This window comes from Rhinolophus hipposideros, assembly GCF_964194185.1.
Source record: "Rhinolophus hipposideros genome assembly, chromosome: 1".
NCBI classification, from domain to species: domain Eukaryota; kingdom Metazoa; phylum Chordata; class Mammalia; order Chiroptera; family Rhinolophidae; genus Rhinolophus; species Rhinolophus hipposideros.
In genome coordinates, this window is record NC_138047.1 from 61,992,129 (window position 1) to 62,014,232 (window position 22,104).

Genomic DNA, 22,104 nt, shown 5'->3' on the forward strand with positions numbered 1-22,104 from the left:
CTTTAGCCTTGTGATAATCAGTAAATTAATGAAGACCTTTGTGCATTTTTCTTTATCTGTAAAATGGAGGTAATAATAGGTACCTGCATCATACGCATGTTGGAAGGATTAAATGAGTTACACTTGTGAAATGCTTAGACAAGATCCTGGAACATAATAAGTGTTCAGTAGGTGTTAGCTGCCATAATAATTATGAATTTTTGTATTATGTAGAGATTGAAACATTTTATACATACACTTGATGGATGGATACAGCAAATAAATTTTATTCAACTGTAGTTCGAGATCTGTTTTTCTATGTCCGCATATTAGGAAGGACTAATCCACTTAATGCAGAGGATATTTATTGAATTTATCACATGGAATATACTAGGCATTTTGGAGCATATAAGATCATTTCCCTCAAGCAACTTTTACTTAAAATGCTTAATATAAGAGTAGGAGAGATGGCATATCAGTAAGTGACTAGAATATGCCAGAGGTGGTGTAGAAAATTGGCTCATTTGAGCTTAGTGAATCTTACACTTTGTAACAAATTGCACAACAAGCACATGTTTTTTGTTCTTGAACAGGTTTCTGCATGTTTGTGCTGAGCTTGGTGAAGAAACATTATAGGCTGCAGTTTTATATGGTATGTACTACCCATTACTTCGTAGTCTCTATATATCTTTATCTTTTAATTTTTTTTTCTGTAGTGGAAAGATACAGTCTAATCTGCTAGTTGATGCTTAAATGTGAGAGATTTTTGAGAGTTTTAAAATTTTAAATGGTTTCAAAGTTTCCTAAACACTTTTTCTTTGAATACTTTCAAAGGCTATAAAATTGAAACCAATTATTTGGGTTCCCTAAATTTGTGGAAATTTGAAGCATTTCGGTAGTTTCCTGAAGAGTTAGTAAGTCTGGGAAGCATCTACCATATTTCTCTCTATGGAAAATAACTATGATTTACTAGCTCTTAGTTGAGCATAAAGGGAACAGAGCATATTATTTTTTTGGTAGCTATGGTTAGTCATACCATTGCATAATTCTTTTTGGCCTAAGGTATTTTTTATTTAGTTTATCATTGAACAGCATTCAGTGTTTTATGAAATTTATCACTGTATATGATGAACTATGCTTATTTTCTAAAAAGGCAGCTAATTATAAGACCAAAATGAAAAAATATAGTATTTAGATCTGTGAATTCATGTATTATAAGGCTGGTTTTAGATTTGGAATATATTTTCCTATTCTTTATGCTTTGCTTTTTTCTATTAGACTTCCTGCTAAGCATTAGTACTGAGAAATTGTATTATTTCTTACATTTCTAATTTCTGGAGATATCTAGGGTAAAATTCTCAGTGAAAAAAATCTAGAAACCATCAGGACAAATTACAAATAATAGTATAAATGTATAGGGGGTGGTCGGTTAGCTCAATTGGTTAGACTGCAGTGCTCATAACACCAATGGTCGCTGGTTCAATTCCCACATGGGCCAGTGAGCTGCACCATCCACAATTAGACTGAAAACCACTACTTGACTTGGAGCTGATGGGTCCTGGAAAAACAGATCTGATGGGTCCTGGAGAAACACACTGTTCCCCAATATTCCCCAATAAAAATAAAAAATAAAAATCATGTATGCATTTTTAACCAACCAGGATGAAGAGAATTGGATCCTTTAAGCAGATAAAAATAAAACACCAATTGGTATATTATTTTCTGAAATAGAAAATATGTTATATGGATAAATCAACATCCTAAGAATTTTGAAAAGTCACTTTATAAATTTTAATTAAAATTATGATACTAGTGCATAGAAACATTAGCTATTTTCCCTTTGCCATTCTGATGATACGAAATGATGACAGTCATTCTGATGGTACTGAAAGTTGCTGAAGTGGCCCTCTCGCAGGCTAGATGGAATGGAAACACAGAGGCCTTTGAAAATTGGAAACTGAATACTGTAATTGATCAGAGCTGTGAAGATACTTTCAAATCTGAAAAGATGGAGTTTAAGGACAATTGATCCCTGCTGGTTTGATTGAAATTAGAAATAACTCTTGATGGGAAACGTGAACTCTTAAAGGAAAATAGAGTTGAGCATTTTTAATAACTGCAGAAGGCAGCCAAAGTAAAGTGTCCCCCTCTAAGTGCCATAACCACACCATAAATTTCTATGATTCAAGATTATGGTTTATTTTTAAGTTTTTTAAATTTATCTCAGTACTATTAGCATTCCATTTGTGTATAAATTAACGTTACTTGTTTAAATGTTCTCATGGTTATACGGGTCCAGTAGGCACTGGAATGAATATAATTTGCTAGTGGCATTTATTTTATGACCTTATCTTACAGAGTGTAACCAAAAGTCATGCTAAAAATTTCTGTTTAAAAATTGCTATTGCTTTCTGGGCTGCACTGTTCAGTTGTGTTCACTAATTATTGTATCGTTGGGCTATTAACAGTTCGCATGGACTCATGTCACTTTACTGATAACAGTTACTCAGTCACATCTTGTCATCCAAAATCTGTTTGAAGGCATGATATGGTAAGGGAACAGTATTATGCTGCTTTGTATTTCTGTCATAGCACTTTTAAAGCTCTTTCACATTGGACTAAAACTTACCGATTTCTACTAAAATGTACTATTTGTTGTTGCTCTATTCCATTACAATACCTTACTTAGTTCTGTGTACTACTTGACACCTGAAGACAATGCTTTGTTAACAACTGGAAGACTTCCCTTATTTAAGCTCCAAATAAAATGTAGAAAAGCCTCATAAAAGCTCCAGACCATTACTTTTTTAGGTTTTACTCCATTTCAATGTGACTTTTTACAAAGCATAGTTTTTTTATTTATGTGGAATGCAAAAAGGACATGAAAGTTTGCTTGCAAACAGTGCTCTGGCAGTGCATTTTCTCTAGGTTGAAAATTGGGTAGGTTCTGCTCTGCTCGTATCTAGGAGTAGGTGTCCAGATTTTGATGTATGGAGTTAGTTTCTATATAGCAGTGACTTGCAGATTAAGAAAGCATTTGTAATAAGTTAAAAAAATTACTTTAAAATTATTAAAATTAATATTAATAAGTAGAGTGGAGAAAAGTGATTTTAAGAAATCTGACCATATTTTCCCACATTCTTTTTAAACCCATTAATTTAACTTCTTTACAGTTGATTGATATTTGTAAAAATGTATTCTTTTCTTGACAGCTTTGTTGTGTTTTTTTTTAACCAAGCTGTGTGTGTATGTGTGTGTGTAAACAGAATCATTTTAAGATTGTCTTCCTTATACAAACTTGTAATTAATGGGGGGAAGTTACTGAAATTAGTAGGTTCTGTAAAATTAGTAGGGTTTAATGCAACTATAGGCTAAGATAGAATTAAAATTGATAATTTTTCCTGAAAGAGAATTTATATTAAGAGCTTGGTAAAAATTCTTTGTACAATTATTCTTGTTCCTCATAAAACTGAAATTTCAAAGTCCACACCTATAGAAATTAATTATTTAATATTAAAATTAAATTGACAATTTAATATCTTTCTTAGCAATTTTCTCCTTTTATGTTAGTTTATTTATTAATTTTGCTCTGCTTAATTGCTAAATGGGCAACTTTGGTTGATATTTACTATTTCTAATAATGTTTTGGCAAGTGTTTTGTTTTGGACGAGGCTGCAGTGTAATTCAGAGGTTTATTGTGTTGGTTCCTTATGACTCACAATCTGGGTAAATATTTGTTACTTAATCGTATGAACTTTATCCTGCTGACTTTTTTTTGTTTTTAAAGGTTCCTTGTCCCAATATCAAGTGTTATCTGCAATGACATCACTGCTTACCTTTTTGGATTTTTTTTTGGGAGAACTCCATTAATTAAGGTAATGGAAAAATATCACAAGCAATCCACTACCATAACCTTAAAGATTAGCCACTGGAGAAAATTTGCAACAATTGGTGCTGTTGCACATTTTTATTTTCCTTGGCTGCACTTAGCAGCCAGAATGCAGGGGCAGTGAGCCGTATTTCCCAATGATGCCATCTGGGTTCGTCATCAAATATATTCTGTTGGCTCCATTAGTTATCCTTCTCTCATGAAGGCTCATTTCATCTTGCTGCTGTTTTCCTTCCCTTAGCTATGGTGTAGTTCTTTATTCTGCTCCCCAATAGCCCTTTCCTTGACTCTGTTCTCCCTGCAGATGTCTCGTCTACCCCCTTTTACCAAACTTTTTGAAAGTGTACATTGTACCATTTTCATAGTCTCATATCATTTGTAAGACTTTTACACCCAAACTCATTTCAAAAAAAAAAAAAGTGAGGCCCTACAATAAAATACTGATAATGCAAGTGATAAGGAAAAGTTAAGATAAGGAAAAGGGAAACACACATGAGCAGACCATGTTGTTTTGCCTTAGAGGCAAAGAAGGAAATCAATTAAGTTATAACTTCTCATTTTGGGAAGAAAGAAACAAACCAATTCTTTGTGGGACAACAGATCGTGTCCTTCAAAAAACCTTCCATGAATTCTTTCCCCACATAGGCTTCCAGCACATAGCACCAGGCTGAGCTGTAGAGATACGAGCCAGCTATATATTTTTTAAAAGTTTCTAAAACTTCTTGAGCACAAGAGCAAGTAATTAAGATTCAAATTTTCTATGCCAGCTGAGTTTTTGGCTTAAGAAGCCTTCAGAGAGGCTGTTACAGCTATAGAAGCCTCACTGTCTCATTTTGAATATAGATTTCTAGTGAATTTGTCAGGCTGGATTAGTTGTGTAATATACTCAGATGTAATTAAACAAGTTCACCTCTAAATCAATATGTTATGGATCAATTTAATTTGATAAGCTATCTTTAAAATAATCAGCAGGCACGTCTATTGGAGTCAACTCCCACTTCATGACAATAATACTGACTTATCTGTCGTAGGAGTGGTTATGTATCACTTCCTTCACGATGGCAGAATTGTCAGATCTGTCAAGAAACCACTTCTGCCAACCCTCTTGGCTTTGAGCTTTATGAACATCAGACAGAAGGAGGTCTATAAAGAGTTTGTGTAGCTTAGCTATCACTGGTTTTGACTACAGAGACTTCCCTCAGATATTTATCTGGCTGCTGTCCCATTGTTTAGCCGAAAGGATCATGACAGAAGCCATCAGGGATCTCCTGATAACCAGCTCCCCACACCTCAGTCCTTACGCTACTCACTCCTCAGGCCATGAGTGCAGACCACCCCTAAATCTTTTCCTCCTGCCGCTGCATCACCAAGTTCCTGACCTTCCTCCAGATTCCTCTGCCTGAATATCCCATTGATAGAGAAACATTAGCTCTAAACATTCTCCTTTCTTCATGGAGACAGACATAGATGTGATCAAAGGGAGAAGGATAGATGAATACTTGTGGAGCAAATACTGGATCTGTGGCTATGGACCCTTTTGCCATTTTAGAAAGAGGTCTGTTGTAGGTATGGCCTTTTGGGAATATATGGAAATCTGGTGTGCTGTAGTGTCCATGTTCTGTTATACTCGTTCTATTTTTTTTTTTTTTTACTCATTCTATTTTTGCTGTATGTCAAATGTTTGAGGGCCTAATATGTGTTAGATACTACTAGAGAGATTTGCACAAATAAATCGGGACCATGGAATGAAGGAAAAAGGGTTGCACAGCCATTCCAATATGAAAAAGGGAAGGAGAGATGCACAGGATCTTGTGGGAATTCACTGAGCAGAGTCTGAATGTGTATTGTGTTTTGTAAAAGCACTAATTTCTTCTAAATTTTACTTGGCCTTTTCTAGTTGTCTCCTAAAAAGACTTGGGAAGGATTCATTGGCGGTTTCTTTTCCACGGTCGTGTTTGGATTCATTGTGAGTTTTTATTTTACTTACATTTTGAAAAACGGTAGCAAGTTCATCCTAAACTAAAGTCTATCCTAAACCTAAAAGAATAATATCACAAAATGCTAATAATGTATGTACTGAAACCCACTAAACAGAATCTGTTCTGTATCCCAGGAGCTCCCATCCTGGCCTCCTCAGAATCCCCGGGGAGCTCACACAGCATCTACATCCCAGTCCTATCCCCCGTCAGTTAACTCCCCCAGTGGATTCTAATGTACAACTAGGCCTGAGACCCTGAGCTGTTATGTTTTGACAGCTTCTAACAGCTGTTCTGCCTTGGGGACACAGGTGCTGGGACAGGTGGTGGCTTTGAGTAAAAGCAGAGAATGCAAATAATGTTGAAGAGCTCTGCCTCCTTAATACGTGCTGCTGCTCGGCTTAGCGGGTGCTCACTGCTGTGAGCCCAACTTGCAGGGAAAGTTTGTTAGATTATTATGCTAAGCGAAATGGATCACAAACACAGAAAAAGTCGAAAACCATATGACTTCACTAATATGTGGGATGTAAAACTGAAAGCTACAAAGGAACAAGACAAATAAAGAAACAAAAACTCATAGACACAGACAATAGTTTAGTGGTTACCAGAGGGTAAGAGGGGAGGGGTGGTAGATGAGGTTAAAGGGGGTCAAATGTATGGTGATGGAAGGAGAACTGACTCTGGATGGTGAGCACACAGTGTGATGTATAGACGATGTATTACAGAATTGTGCACCTGAAACCTATGTAATTTCACTGTTGTCACCCTAATAAATTTTAATTTTAAAAAATTGATGTTCACTGTTAGCCATGACTAATGGATCTTGTGCATGTTTTAAAAATTAGTTTGCAGCTATGGAATTTAGGTTTTTATCAAGAAGTATCTTATGAGAATCAATAAAGGTACAGTAAAATGTCTGGATATAAAATAAATATGCAACAAAATTACTGTTAGGAAGTTTAATTTTTTAAGAGTCCAGTCCTTGACAGTTCTAGAATATATTCCATAGCCAAATAATGGAGTAACTAGTAACAACGTGGAGCTTTGCAAGGGAGCAATATACGAATAAATGAAAATGTATCAGGTTCCTGAATGGGAAAACCATCATAAATTGTCTGTTTAATATACAGGTTTAGTTCATGCTCAGTGAAAATTCCAGTAGAATTTGATAAAATTAATGCAGTGTTTATGTTGTAGAATATTGATAATAGTTGATAAATAAAATAATAAAAAGGGATCTAGTCCTATCCAAATGCTTATACTTACAGAGAAGGGATAATGCGAGCATTATCAAGTTAAATGATAGTATAAGAATTTGATATTGTTAAAGACTAATTTAGAAATACTATAAGAAAAGCCGTATCATTGGAGGAAAATAAAGAGCTACCCTATAAGAATGTAATCATGACAAAATAATGAGGAGGGCAATTATATATTTTTTAATAAGTGATTTTGAGTAAACTGGTTGTTTAGAAGCAAAATCAGTTTCTATCCATTCCTACTGTTACATTTGTACTTCTGTTAACCATTTTTGAGCAATATAATGGAGTGAATGGCTGCAAAAGAGGATAAATTGTCTTAGAATAGTGGTGCTTCTCACATATACTTTGGGAAAAAAATTTTAGATCACTTGTTATTTATTAATTGATGAAATTAATATAAACTTTATTTAATGAATTTCAGTCCTGTACTCTTCCATACCTTATGATTGTTCGCTTCTGCTAATATTAATTATGTGTACTTTAGAAAAGTAAAATCTTGTTGTGTAATTGTCCCGACCGGCAGGACAATGCAACGTGGGACGAGGGGAAGAAACCTGTTGAGGATGAAAAAAAAAGGGGAGACAGGAGACGCGAAGAATGGAGGCAAGACAGGGATCTGATCAAGCCTCAAAATTTTATTAAGATGGCGGGTTATATATATAGCTATGTCAGATGGGGGTGGGATATGCTATGTCATAGGGTGGCGAGGTACTTGTCGCGGGCTGATAGGCTAGGACAGGGTGATGCCATATGAGGTACAAGGAAATGGGCAGGCTCTGGGTTTGGCGCGCGCGGGCTCTGGGTTTGGCGCGCGCGGGCTCTGGGTTTGGCGCGCGCGGGCTTTGGGTTTTGTGACCAGGAAGTTCTGCCTAGGCAAGGCCTGGGGATTTCTATGGCTTCCGACATGTAATGTTTATTTAAATGTTCAAAGCAGCTTCTTTTTCTCTCTTTCCTCTTCCCTCTTTTTATTGTGCTCATACAGAGATAATAACCTCATTGATTTCCAAAGCCTTTTGTTTGTCAGTGGCTTTTCAAAGTCTTTTATTGGATCAGTTGTGACCATCTATCTAACTTTGAAACTACATAGCAGAATATGAATGGAAAGAAATTTTGGCACTCTGTCTCTCACCTGTCTGCTGACAAACACACACACACACACACACACACACATAATATTTCATTAACTGTTCCATGAACTCTTGCTTTCTTATTCAGGCTGCTTATGTGTTATCCAAATACCAGTACTTTGTCTGTCCGGTGGAATACCGAAGTGAGGTCAACTCCTTCCTTACAGAATGCGAGCCCTCAGAACTTTTCCAGCTTCAGAGTTATTTGCTTCCTCCCTTTCTAAAGGCAGTGCTGAGACGGGTAAGATAAAAATGGTGGTGGATCCTCCATGCTAAAGATTAAGCTTCATTTAAAAGTAGGATTAAGATTTTTACAAGAAATTGATTTCTGTAGAATTTTTTTTAAGCTAAAAAGATTATTTTTTATTTCTTTAGAATTTTTAATTCTATGATACAGAAGTGGTTTCATTGCCTGCTTAGCATCCATAATACATCCTATCCCTTTGTAATTTCCCTTTCTTGAACATAAAATGAATATTATCATCATAAACCAGTTATGTATTAGGAGTTTACTTGCCTTATGGTTTGAATACTGATGGTAATTTATCTTGTATTTGTTTTGAAAACATTTTTCAATGTTCCTTAGATTTCTACAAATTGAACGAGTTACAGTGAATTTCACATGTAACTGACATGAATTGACTCAATTTAAAAATTAATTAAAGTTTACCAGCTCAAAGATTCCTAGATTTTTAGGGGAACTTTGTTAGTACAGAGAGCTACTGCTTCTAAAAATCAGTTTCCCTTCCAAAAGCACACGACTTTTACTTAAAGGCAACCTTGAGGTCTCACAAGAAAGGATTTTGACATGCTGTCCAGCTAGAACCCTGCTGATGGATGCCATGGGGACTGATGGGTGGTTACTTAAAATGGGGAATCAAATAATTGTGTGTGTGTACACATGTGTACATGTGTGTATATGAAACATTTTAGTTTTAACTAAAGTCTGTAATTTTTGAGAAGCACGTTAACCAATAAATTATTTCTCATAGATTCGAAGAATTTTTCCTGTGTCTAAGCCATCTGTTATCTGCTGTAAAACTTTTTGATACTGCCAGTCTTTGATTAGGGGAAGGCCATTGCTTCAAAAACAGGTCCAAAGATTGGTGCTCTCAATGATGGTTGTTAAACCACACCCATTAAGCACTATCTACAATTCGTAGTTTCAGTTTATTTCAAGTGGAGCAAGAACTAAAAATTTACAAAATAATCTCAATTTTTAATGATCTCTTCCGCAAATCTTTTATAATTGTCTTGCTGATGCTTATTTTGGTAATTTTTTTTAAAGCAACTTATTTTCATGAGTTTCCATGGCATTTAACTTAGTTTTAAGAGAAAGACCAACTTTCCCCTCACTTTGTCATATGACATTAAATAAGATACAAAATTAAAATACATAATTACCAAAAAAAGTACTACTGGTAAAAAACGAATACAGAAATTAACTCAAATGATATTTGGTAAGCTTACAATTCAAGGGTTGTAGAAATTGCTGGACGAACTGGAAAGTAGACAGTCAGCTGCAAAATTTTAGTGTGCCAGGTGCTGTCAGGATGCATGCAGAGGGCCTGGAGGGCATTGCCTAAGTGGAGGATGGAAATGAGAGCTTACAATATATTTTTCTCCCATGATGCTGAAAGTTTGTGAAATTAACAAAAATGTGGCCTATGCTTTGACTTACTACTTCTATCATGGTTCTTAGTTTAGGTGACATGCTCAAATACAATTTTAATGCAGTTAGCCCCAACCCCTCTCTTCTTTTTTCCCATTTTTTTAGGAAACAGTGAGCTTATATCCTTTCCAGATACACAGCATTGCTCTTTCAACGTTTGCATCTTTGATTGGCCCATTCGGAGGCTTTTTTGCCAGTGGATTCAAAAGAGCTTTCAAAATCAAGGTGTGTGTTTAGATTCTTTGTTACATTATTAGAGAATATAATTAGAGAATGTAATATAGCTGGAATTTGTTTCTCTATTGGTCTCACATATTAAGGCCTTGGGCAAAAACTTTTACATCCTCTTTGTTTCAGCCTCACAGAAATGTTTCCTGGCTGATTTAAGTGTATTCTTTCTTGTTAGATTTTGGTCGTGCCATGTTAATACATTTTAAAGTGTCATGTGAGCTTCTTTTACAGGAATGGCATGTGACAAGTACAGAATCTTGGTCCTTCAAGTGCACATCTGAGAATTCTGTCATGAATTTTCTGAAGTTTACTCTGTTGCCCCAGCCTCACATGAAAGGACATGTAGGAGAGCCTTTGGATATGTAACCGTCCATTCGACCAGATCAGGGGTCAGCAAACTCATTCTGTAAAGGACCAAATCATATGTTTATTAATCATATTGCCACTACTCAACTCTGAATCCTGCCACTATAGTGTCAAAGCCCTGCGGACAAGAAGTCTATCAATGAATAATGGGTTTTAATAAAACTTGATTTACAGAAACAGGCAGTGGGCTGGATTTGGTCTGTGGGACATGGTTTGCTGATCCCTGTTCCAGATACTTAAAACTATCTTTCTTTTTTTTTAATTTAGATTCTCATAAAGTGACGTATATTTGCCCTATTATGTCACTTTTCCTCACATGGCTTCACTAAATTAAGATCGAATGTTGTGCCATTAGAAGTTAGAGAGTGGCAGCTGAAGATTGGAGGTGGAGGGGTAAGGACAGGCCTCTTAGAGGAGGTGGCATTTGAACAGGGACCTGAGAAAAGAAGAAGAAGGAGTCCTGCAGAGAAATCTAAGGAAGAGAGTTCCAGCGAGTGCAAAGGAGTGGAGGAATAGCCTGTTTGAAGGGGAGCAAGAACAGTGTGGCTGTGGCAGAGAGTAAGTCAGACGGCAGAGGTGGGTGGCGCTAGAGCGAGTAAGGCCCCGGAGACCAAGGAGATAAGTTTACTTAGTGAGGACTTGCAGTGGGGCAGGTACGGTGTTAGGCAGGAGGAAAAGTGCGTACGATGTTCCTGTTCTCAGATGCTGACCACGTATTAGGGGAGAGAAGACACGTCCACAAAGGACCACAGCAATGGCTGTGCATGATGAGTGTTCTGTAAAGGCCGTCAGTCCACAGTCGCACGGAACTGAGTTACCATGAGTGGCTTTCCTGTGCTTCAGTTAGCACGGCAGACAAGGAAGGAAATGTGTTGGCAAAAATTAACTAAAGAATTTCTCAATAATTGTTTTAAACAGAGAAATGTTATATTTAGAATGGTATTTTCTTTAATGGTCTCCAATCCAAGGTTTCTTGTTGAACACAGATTTTTTTTTTTTTTTTGCATGTCTGAAAGGAAGGTGTAATTGCCGTTGCATTTTAGATGTTTTCAGGTTGTCTGAGTAAACTGGAAGAGGAATTAGTCATTGCCATTTCCTGGGCACTCAGACATGTGGATACATCTGTACAGTCTATTTGCAGGGGCTTACTAACTGTTCCCTTAATTTTGCTGTTTAATGGACTAATGTGTCCCAAAGGAACTCTCTATTTTGATTTTCTGTTTACCCCAACACTTAAACTGCTGTGATATTTAGTCTTCTTTTTTTATTTCAGAATATTAGGATAAATATGAGTTAGAACCACTGTACTCCTGTCCACAACACTACATTAGCTCCCCACATAGTTGCTGCTTAAACAGAAAAGTAGGCGATGACAGTAGTAGATTAGTACCAGCTGATAGCACTTTTGATTCAGAAAGTTTTATTAACTAAAAAAAGTTAGTGCGAGATTTAATTAATATTTAATTAGTGTTATTTGAATGTTTTGGGTCAATTCAGTAATTGTTCTAACGTGACATATTCACAAGATGTAGTTTTAATCTGTTGAACATGTTCTAATAAGTTCGCAGTTAGTGGGAAAATCTCCAATATTAAACTATTTTCTTTAGTGTCCACGATGCCCACGAAACATTTACAGATCGGAATTGTATAGCAGGTGATTTAAAAAGAAAAGCTTTGCTGATCCTTTTGTTTGTTTCTGAAGGACTTCGCGAACACCATCCCTGGACACGGCGGGATAATGGACAGATTTGATTGCCAGTACCTGATGGCCACGTTTGTGCACGTCTACATAACAAGTTTCATAAGGTGCTTTCAGGGCGTTGAAAAGTGTTTTATTGGGTCACCTCTTGAAGTTCTACTTGCCATAGGCGTTAGTATGAATACGCAACTTTTTCCTGTCAGTGGTAATCTAGAATATCAGAAGGGAACGGCGGTGGCCCCTGTTGTTGCGTCACACGGGTAGCCCTGAGCAGTACGGTGAGGTTATAATTATGCTACATCCATTTGAACCACTTCGAAAAACAATTAATATATGTCATGGTCTTCAGAGGGCCCTGTTAAAACCCATTTAATGTGGAGGGCACTGGATTGCACCATCAGATGATTTAATTTCTCAACTGTTGGTATGGCAATGATAGTCAATATGGAGACTTAAAAAGGAGGACATAGCAATTCATCCAGTCTCCCAGTGATTACTTGGGGGGCTGTTATGTGTTTGCAAATGTTCTAGACACACATATAGCTAAGAACAGAACAAACCAAATCCCTGTCCTCAGAGCTTACATTCTTATCGGGGAGTTGGAGGGAGAAGGGGCAGAAGTGGACAACAAACAAACAAATATAGCTTGTTAGGTGGCTATAAGTGCTATAGAGAAAAATAAAATAGGCCAGGGGATTATGGTTGTGTGGTTAGTGGGGAGGAGATGTGGGGTGGGGTGAGTGGACGGGTGTTGCTATTTTATATAAGGTGGTTTATTCTTGTTTTTAAACTTAATGTTTTGGATCTGCCCTAAAATGCCAGTTTTGGGTGTGGAAGCTAACCACGTAATTTTATTTTCCATGATCTCCACTAGTGCCATAAAAAACATGTATTTCCTTCATAGAGTTATTTGGATTGAAACTTATATTTATAGATCTCCAAATATACATTTTAAATATACTCAAAGCAGCGTGAGAATTTTTGTATTAACACAGTCTTCTTGGGCAGTTTTGTTAGGAGTTAATCTATTTCTTTAATCTATTTGGTTAATCTTTTCAAAGAATCAAATTCTGGCATTGTTAACTTTCTCTACTGTATATTTGTTTTCCATTTCATTGATGTCTACTCTCATCTTATATTTCTTCATCTATTTCTAGGTTCAATTTGCTGTTCTTTCTCAAACTAGAGATAAAGCTTAGATTATTGATTTTTAGCCTTCTTGTCTAATATATTCATCTAAGATTATAAATTTTCTCTTAAGTACTACTTTTTTCTCATCCTACAGGTTGTCTTTGTATTTTCATTATTCCGTTACAAATATTTTCCGATTTCCAGTATTATACCTTCTTTGACACATATATTATTTAGAAGTATGTTGATTAGTTTCCAAATAAAAGGAGCTTTTTCTCATTCTTCTTCCTTCATTGATTTTTGCCTTAATTCCACTATCATCAGAAAACATACTCTATTATTTCAGTACTTCACATTTGTTGAGACTTGTTTTATGCCCCAGTATCCTGTCTACTCAGTTACATGTTCCAAGTGCACATGAGACAAATGTGCCTTCTGCAGTTTCTGGATGGCGTGTTGTATGTCAGTCAGTTGGGTGACGTTTAGCTAAATCTTCTGTACTGACTTTTTTTTTTACTATCCACTCTTTTTTGTCAAAATCTCCTGCTATGATTGTAAATTTACCTATTCCTATTTTTAATTCTATCAGTTTTTGCTTTACATATTTTGAGGTTGTATTAAGTATATCCATATTTAGGGCTGTCACATCTCCCTGCTGAATCACTCCTAATGCCATTATATAATGTCCATCTTTATATACTATTTGGGTAGTCAAGCCCATTTTGGGTATGAGAATAGCTACATAACCCTTCTTTTGGTTAGTGTTTGCATAGTATTTCTTTGTGTATCCTTTTATTTTTAGCATTCCCTTATCCTTATGTTGAAAGTGTTTCTCTTTTCTAACACGCATATAGCTGGGGTTTTCTTGTTTGCTTTTTTATAAGCTAGTTGACAATCTTTGTCCTTTTTTTGGATTATTCACTCCATTTCTGTGATTTATTTACTGATATATATTTGAGTATTCCTAATTAGGAGTTAATTTGAACTCTTTATTTTAAGAAGATAGTAGCTTTTCGGGCATTAACTCTTTTTTCGTGATGAGCTTCTCTCCCAGTAGAGAGAAGTCATGTTGAGCCATGTTGTCTGCCATTTGAAAACAGATATTTAGACTCTCAGGAGTACAGGGCTAGTGGCAGGACGCAGCTAGCTGGGAGCACCTGCTGACATAATTTTGCATTTAGCTGAACTTGCTAGAATAGTCTTCCTATTCTCTGTGGGCCCCTATACTGGGTTCATGTTATGAAGTTGCTGAATCTTTTGAAGAAATGTAAGACAAGCTGTGTCCTGACTTGAGTATATGGTGTCTGTGAGCCACATGCATGAAGGTGACTCATGGGATGGCTAGATCTGCATATTGTGCAATTTTTTAAATCCAAGATTTTGGTCATGAGATCGTTATGTAGCAGGCATTTCTTTGTTGCTGGGTTTTCGACTCAGATACTCCATTCGAACTGAACAGCCCTATTGTAAGTCATCGGTTTAATTACCCTTGTGAATATCTTTGTACCATTCTCTCTCTGTTACTTATATCTTGCTTTTTCCTGTTGGATTTTACTCATTGCTCTTCACAAAAAGTAAGCTGTACTTTTCATATTTCAGGAGACTGTAGAAATTACACAGAACAATACATATACATGAAAACCTGAATTAGGTTCATTCCGAATTTGACAAAGGAGCACTTTAGAAGATCACACAGGTGGCCTCCAGTTTATAAATGGGCTGAGTTCTAGAGCCCAGGGAGTGGGAAACTGCAATCCCCTGTTGTCATAGTGTCACAGCAGGGAAAGGTGTGAGGGTAGGAGTCCTGTGCCAGACCTTTTCTGACTCGGAGCGCGCCGTGGAAGGTGGCACGAGAAGGGCGGGAGCGGGGATGTTGGAGGAGCTGACGCAAAGGAGGCTCCCCGAGGAGAGGACCCTGCGGTGTCCCTGGGCTCATTTTCTCCCCACTGGGACTGCTGGGGGAGGCGGCCGAGGAGGGCAGGGCTCCCCTTCTCCTTGTCCGCCTTTCCACTAGAGCAGATCCACTTTTATCTCCTTTCTTATATTGGGATTTACCTAAGACTCTCTGTGGCACCTATTGTAGATCCCAGGTAGAAATTCAGTGCTAGGCTCAGAACCTGTGTGTCCTGTCTCTCGAACATTCCTAGCTCCCCAGTGGTATTTCTTCAACAAACTACCTTCCATTGTCAGAAATTTCTTTGAAGCTAAAAATTTAAAGGATATTTTCATGTTCTCTTTTGGTTTATCCTCACCCACGAGGAATTTTGCTCCTTTCTATACAGGGTAGTTTCTGTGTCTGTCTAAGCCCAGGATTCATTATCTATTCCCACCTCTAATTCAGGTTGCCCTTTTGAGAATTTTTATAGAACTTAAGATATGTGGCCTCCTGTATTGCCTAGTATTGTTCCTGAACTTAGTGTTTGTGCATTTTTACCACATTTAAACTGCCTACCTCTCAACAGAGAATCATTTTGGGATTATTTTCCTACCATTGACACTAAAATTGGGCATTAAAGTGAGCTCTGATCAAGAGTTATTTCAATTCTGTAAAGATTGCTAGATTACACTTAAATACAGGGTTTACTTTAAACCCTGCATATGCTTCCTTTAGCTCTCTTAAAATAGCATGAACTTTGTCTCTTCTGCTTTGTTATCAGGGGTCCAAATCCCAGCAAAGTGTTACAGCAGTTGTTGGTGCTTCAACCAGAACAGCAGTTAAATATATATAAAACTCTGAAGACTCATCTCATTGAGAAAGGAATCCTACAGCCTGCACTGAAGGTATAACTGGTTCCAGAGAAGGGAAGGACTGAACTGACAACAAGGAATTCTACAGAAAAGCACTAACGGATACAATTTTGTAAATGTACAGAAAAATGGTTAAAAATGCAATAGATTGAAGATTTACAGACATGAATGTTTCTTCTCTGAAATTACTGTGAATATTTAACACTTACTTGATCTACGTTATGAATTAAGTAGCAAATTATCTTCAAAACGTCCTGTACTTTTCCTAAAGTGTATTTTCTGATGTCAACTTCCTTCCCCTTACTTGCCATTTTCATAATTTAAAAGACTTGCATTTTAGAGTCAAACACTGTAAAATGAGTAAATTGAGGATGTCTTACGATTGCACCTGGCAGTGTGCCCTTTGCACAAATATTTACTTTTGCACTTGGAGCGGCTCTTAATTTTAACAAAATGTTTTATGTAAGGCACAGTAGGAAGTTAGTTCTCCTGCACTTTCTCCTCTTTTAGTCTGAAGTATTTTCTGAAGGACTGAGTTGGATCCTTCCCCTCACCCCCACTCCCTAAAAATAAGTAAGTAATCATTTGCCAGGAAAAAACATTCCACTTTTATAGGTAGGTATGAAATTCAAGCGAGGGAAGCTGAAATTTCTACCATTATTGGCTTGCTAGACAGAGCAGACATCAAACTCTGTTTTCGATAAAGTTGTTTGGAAAAATGTCGCAAAAACTTTTGAAGAGAAACAAAAGAGAATTCTGCTGTGAAGAACATAATGTAGGCATCATCCACAGATTATCTCAACAGATGGGTCAGGAGACAGCATAAGACAGTGACATGTGGCACAGGCCCCCTCGTGGCCAAGTTCCTTGCTTTTCCTTGTTTCCCTGTGAACTGGTTTCTATAAGTTCTATAGCCTTGAGCACAAAGATCAATCTATAGGGTAGTGAGTAGGGATGGTGGCTGAAGTAGAGAGGGGGGGTGTTGGGCTGAGCACAAGTGACCCATGTCCAGATAAGGCTCTGCGTGCCTGTCCTGGGTGCCTCCCTCCTGGTTCCCTGGGCAGCCCACCGGACACTCACTTGGCAAGAAGGAAGATTGGCCTGGAGACCCAACCCAGACTAACTCCACGGGAATGGCTCATCTTTGTCCCATTCCTCTTTCACGTCATGTAAAACCTGAGGACATCAGCTGATGTTTTTCTTCCAAGAATGAAAATCAAGCAGAAGTGATTCCCACCGAGAACAAAAAGCACATGAATGCCAAACCTTTCCTCTGGTGGACTGGACACTGTAACCAGATAAATTTCTTATCAGTGAATGTAAATAAGCTACTGTTGCTGTGGGCTCTCTGCAACCAACCATATTTATTGTACTGAAGAGTCAGCAATAAACCTTCAGAGGTTGCCTATTGCTCTTTGCCTAAATGTTCAGAGAGGAGAGAAAGATATATTTTAAAGAATGTTTTGCTAATGAAAAGAGTAAATATTTTTGTTTAAATCAGAAACAAATTTCGATTATTTTATATTTCTGTTCTACTCCTATACCTACAATAAAAGATTGTAGATATGCCTGGTTCCACTGTAGATATTCCTGGGATGTAATCTATAACTAGCAGCTTTATCATGTGCATTATGGGAGATGTAGTTAAACTCAGTACCGAGAGTCTGGTATCTTGGTTTGGCATACATTCAGTTGATTCACTACCACTGTATGTGTTCGGTCAGCGTTATTTCATATTACTCCATAAAAACCTAGATGTAGCATTGGTAGTGTTATTACAGGAGGGAATGATCACTTTTAAAATCAGGCTATGTACAAGTTAATTTTCAGCATTTTGTTATTTGCCTCGTAAAAGCTCCAGATGTTGATCACAAAAGAATTTAGCATACCAAAGTTTAAAAATAAAATGGAAAATTGGTAGTAGGAATTTATGTTGAAAACTTGGTGATTTGCACAATAATAACTCCTTGGAGATACATAGTTCCCTCCACATTTTTCTGTAAAGTGATTGGTGAGACACTGCAATACAGAATTATTATATAAGAGAGCATTAGTGAATACATGTATTTTAAAATCAATATTATAAACAAAATACGAAGCTAGAAATATTTGGGGTCACAATAATTTGAAGCTTTCTTCAAATATACTTTTAGAGTTGGGTGTACATTATTCTATATGTAGAAAAGTAAATTGTTACTTTGAACAGAGCTCTAAGGTACCTTTTTAGTGTACTTTTATAGCATAAATATTAAAATACAATATATTTTAGCAAAAGATAGCCATAAAACCCTGACTTTGATCATTTTTATATTTGCACTGTGAAGAGGGCTTAAATTCCAGTATAGCAATGTGGTGGCTGAGAAATGAAAGACTAGAAACTTCCTTCCCAGTAATGGCTAATTGTTCCAAATTAGCAATTTTGGGAGGTACTCTAATGATACTCATTGCTGGAACCTGTGAGATGCAAATGTTTCCTCAGTGCTTTCCCCTTGTGGTGGCACATACACATTTACTGTCTGAAAATGAAAAAAACACCTACTCACCTTTTTGTGTTTTTTTGTCATTTATAGTATTTCTTTGTTTGTACTTTGATTTGAACAAAGCTAGCATCACCTTGTTCAGTGAAAAGAAAAAGTAAAAACAGTGTATATATACTGTATATGGGAGAGAGATAGCTTCTGATATGTGTCCGTCAGTTTTCAGAATCTTTTACTGAAACAGATAGGAAAATAAAACGAATGAATCACATTTTGACTTTGTCATGCCATTTTCTCACTGGAGAAGAAACATTCGTTCAACTTGTGTTTACAGAGTGATGATGGATATAAATAAGTCTTGTATATTGTGTGTGTTCCATCACCAACACTAAGAGTGACATCTTCAGGGATGGGGATAATTAAGCTCTGCTGGTGACTGAACGTGTGTTTGTAGCGAGGTGATGTCCTTTTGGCATAGTAAGTACTGAATGTCTGTAGCACTTTCCAGAGTTTATAATTTACTTCTGTGACTCTCTGATCTAGTCCTCACTAGAGTTGTACGTTACCTCTGTTTTGTTCGGCCGTGGGGTTCCCAGTGTTTGGCTCAATGCCAGCACTCCCTAGGCCCTCAAGCATCTGAACAAATGGATGGGTTTGGAGTCTGAAGACCCACCTGTGCACATTCGCACTTGTGTCTCTTGGACAGCCCCTCCCTAGTTTTCGAAAAAAAACTAGGACAGCCCCTACCCTAGTTTTCATTTTGCAAAACTCTGAGATGGGCTTCATTATTCCTAGTTCCTGGGGTCGTTTTAAGGCTTAAGTGAAAACTCGCGAATGGCCTTGATTTGTGTCCAGCCTAGAGCTGATTGGTAATCTCTAGTTCCCTTTCTAATTCCTATCTGCTCCTCTCCTGTTCCCCACCTCCGGTGGGAAGCGACAGTTTGGTAGCACTGCACAGAAACGTAACTACATCTCTGGCCACATCTGATTTAGGTGGTGTTAAGGGAAGTGTTCTTTGGGTGACAGCACATCAGTTCACTTTGGCAAACCTGGAATGGCTACCAGCACTGTGCTTTTTTGTTCTAGAACTAATAAAAACATCAGAACTAGTAGTTCTCTGCCTAGTTTGAAAACGGCGACTGGACTTGGAGCTGAGCTGTGCCCTCCACCACTAGATTGAAGGACAACAACTTGACTTGGAGCTGAGGGGTCCTGAGAAAAACACACTGTTCCCCAATAAAGTCCTGAAAATACACACTGTTCCCTTTCCCCAATAAAATCTTAAAATGAAAAAAAACTTGTAAAGAAAAAGAACCAGAAGCTTCAGCTAGTACAGGTAAGACACATTTGAGCCACGGGTCCAAGATGGTGGCATAGGTGGACACATTGTACCCTCTATTTAAAGCAGTTCCTCCTAAGACAACTATGAGCCAATTGAACAGCTTCTGCACAAGAGAGGGACCACATAGAGAATGTCAGGGAACCACGGGAGCTCTTTGGGAGCTGAGGGAACAACCCAGGACCAGAGGAACGGGTGAGCGCCACTGTGTACATTTGCCTGGTACGTGCATAGCAGGCAGGAGCTCCACCCAGGTTCTCTGGCCGACCTGCAGGGCACTGTAGTGCGTCCCCAGCCACCCCTCCTGGAGAAACAGGAGGACACCACAGTGCGCACACGAGGGGCCCCTCCACCCGGAGATTGATCCAGCAGACTGCTGCTTCACAAGGGAAACCCCATAGGCTAGCAGCTGATTTTTCAGAAGCAAGTTTACAGTCCAGAAGGGAGTGGCAGGAGATACTTAAAATGCTGAAAGAAAGGAATCTACAATCTAGAATACTATATCTGGCAAGGTTATCATTCAGAATTGAAGGAGAGAGAGTTTCCCAGACAAGCAAAAACTAAAGGATCACACAAACACTAAATTGGCCTTACAAGAAATGTTAACGTGTCTTCTTTACGCAGAAAAGAAAAGGCCATAACCAGAAATAAGAAACTACAGGGGGAAAAAAAAATCTCACTGGTAAAGGCAAATATACAATAATCACAGTGAATCAACCACTTAAAAAGCTAATATAAAGGGTAAAAGACAATAGCAGTAAAATTAACAATAATAGCGATACACAAGACAAAATGACATAAAAAATGACATCCAAAACAGAGTAGAGGAGGGAGTAAAAATGTGCTTTTAGAATGAGATTGAACTTAAATGCCTATCTGCTTAAAATAGACTGCTGTGGATATAGATAGATATATATGAACCTCAGGATAACCATAAACCAAAAACATACAAAAATACAGAAAAAATAAAGAGACAAGAATCCAATCAAAGCACTAAAGAAAACCAACAAATCAAACAGGAAGAGATCAAGATAAGAAGAAAGGAACAGCAAAGAACACAAAAACAACCAAAAAACCCCAATGAACTAAACAGCAATAAGAACATACCTATCAATAATTTCTCTAAATGTAAATGAATTAAATCCTCCAATCAAAAGACATAGGGTGGCAGAATAAATAAAAAGACAAAACACATCACCCATTTATATGCTGCTTACAAGAGAACTCGCTTTAGATTGGAAGACTCAAGACTGAGAGTGAGGGGATGGGAAAAGATATTCCATGCAAATAGAAACCAAAAGAAAGCTGGGGTAGCAATAGTCAACAAATAGACTTCAAAACAACGGATGTAAAAACAGTCAAAGCAGGACATTACATAATTTTAAAGGGGTCAATCTATGAAGAGGATATGACACTTATAAATATCTATGCACCTAACAGGAACACCCAAATATATAAAGCAAATATTAATGGACATAAAGGCAGAAATTAATAGTAATATTATAATAGGTATTTTAATATTCCACTTACCTCAATGGATAGATCACCCAGACAGAAAATTAATAAGGAAATAATGGCTTCAAATGCCACATTAGACGATTTTGACTTGATAGGTAATTATAGAGCATTTCATCCCCAAACTAAACATCACACATTTTTCTAAAGTGCACATGGAATATTTTCCAGGATAGATTACCTACTTGGTCATAAAACAAGACTCAATAAATTCAAGAAAACTGGAATTATATCAAGTATATTTTCTGATCACAATGGCATGAAACTAGAAACCAACTACAGGAAGAAAACTGGAAAAAACACAAATGTGTGGATAGTAAACAACAGGCTTCCAAACAACCAATGAATCAAGCATGAAATAAAAAACTACCCTGAGACAAATTAAAATTAAAACACTACAAAATTTATGGGACACAGTAAAAATAATTGTAAGAGAAAAGTTTATAGTTATACAGGCCTACCTCAAGATGCAGGAAAAATCTCAAACAATCTAAATTTATAACTAAAGAAATTAGAAAAAGAAGAACAAAGAAGACCCAAAGTAGAAGAAGGAAATGATAATGATCGGAGTGGAAATAAACAAAATAGAAAAATAAAAAAACACACAATAAAAAGGATTTATGAAACTAATAGCTGATTCTTTGAAAGGAAAAATAAAATTGATGAGCCTCTAGCCAGACTCATCAAGCAGAA

At 37.1% G+C, this 22,104-nt stretch overlaps 1 protein-coding gene across 1 annotated transcript in view; it reads left to right on the forward strand.

Annotated features, from left to right (window-relative positions):
- Positions 1-18,389, forward strand: part of CDS1 (CDP-diacylglycerol synthase 1) — a 51,005-nt gene extending 32,616 nt beyond the window's left edge. Inside the window, exons 6-13 of the mRNA XM_081070047.1 lie at positions 573-631; positions 2,448-2,530; positions 3,767-3,854; positions 5,766-5,834; positions 8,322-8,474; positions 10,011-10,130; positions 12,205-12,308; positions 15,990-18,389. Of these exons, the coding sequence (XP_080926173.1) occupies positions 573-631; positions 2,448-2,530; positions 3,767-3,854; positions 5,766-5,834; positions 8,322-8,474; positions 10,011-10,130; positions 12,205-12,308; positions 15,990-16,119 (806 nt within the window). The 3' untranslated portion in view covers positions 16,120-18,389. The remainder of the gene's footprint in view (positions 1-572; positions 632-2,447; positions 2,531-3,766; positions 3,855-5,765; positions 5,835-8,321; positions 8,475-10,010; positions 10,131-12,204; positions 12,309-15,989) is intronic.
- The last annotated feature ends 3,715 nt before the right edge of the window (positions 18,390-22,104 follow it).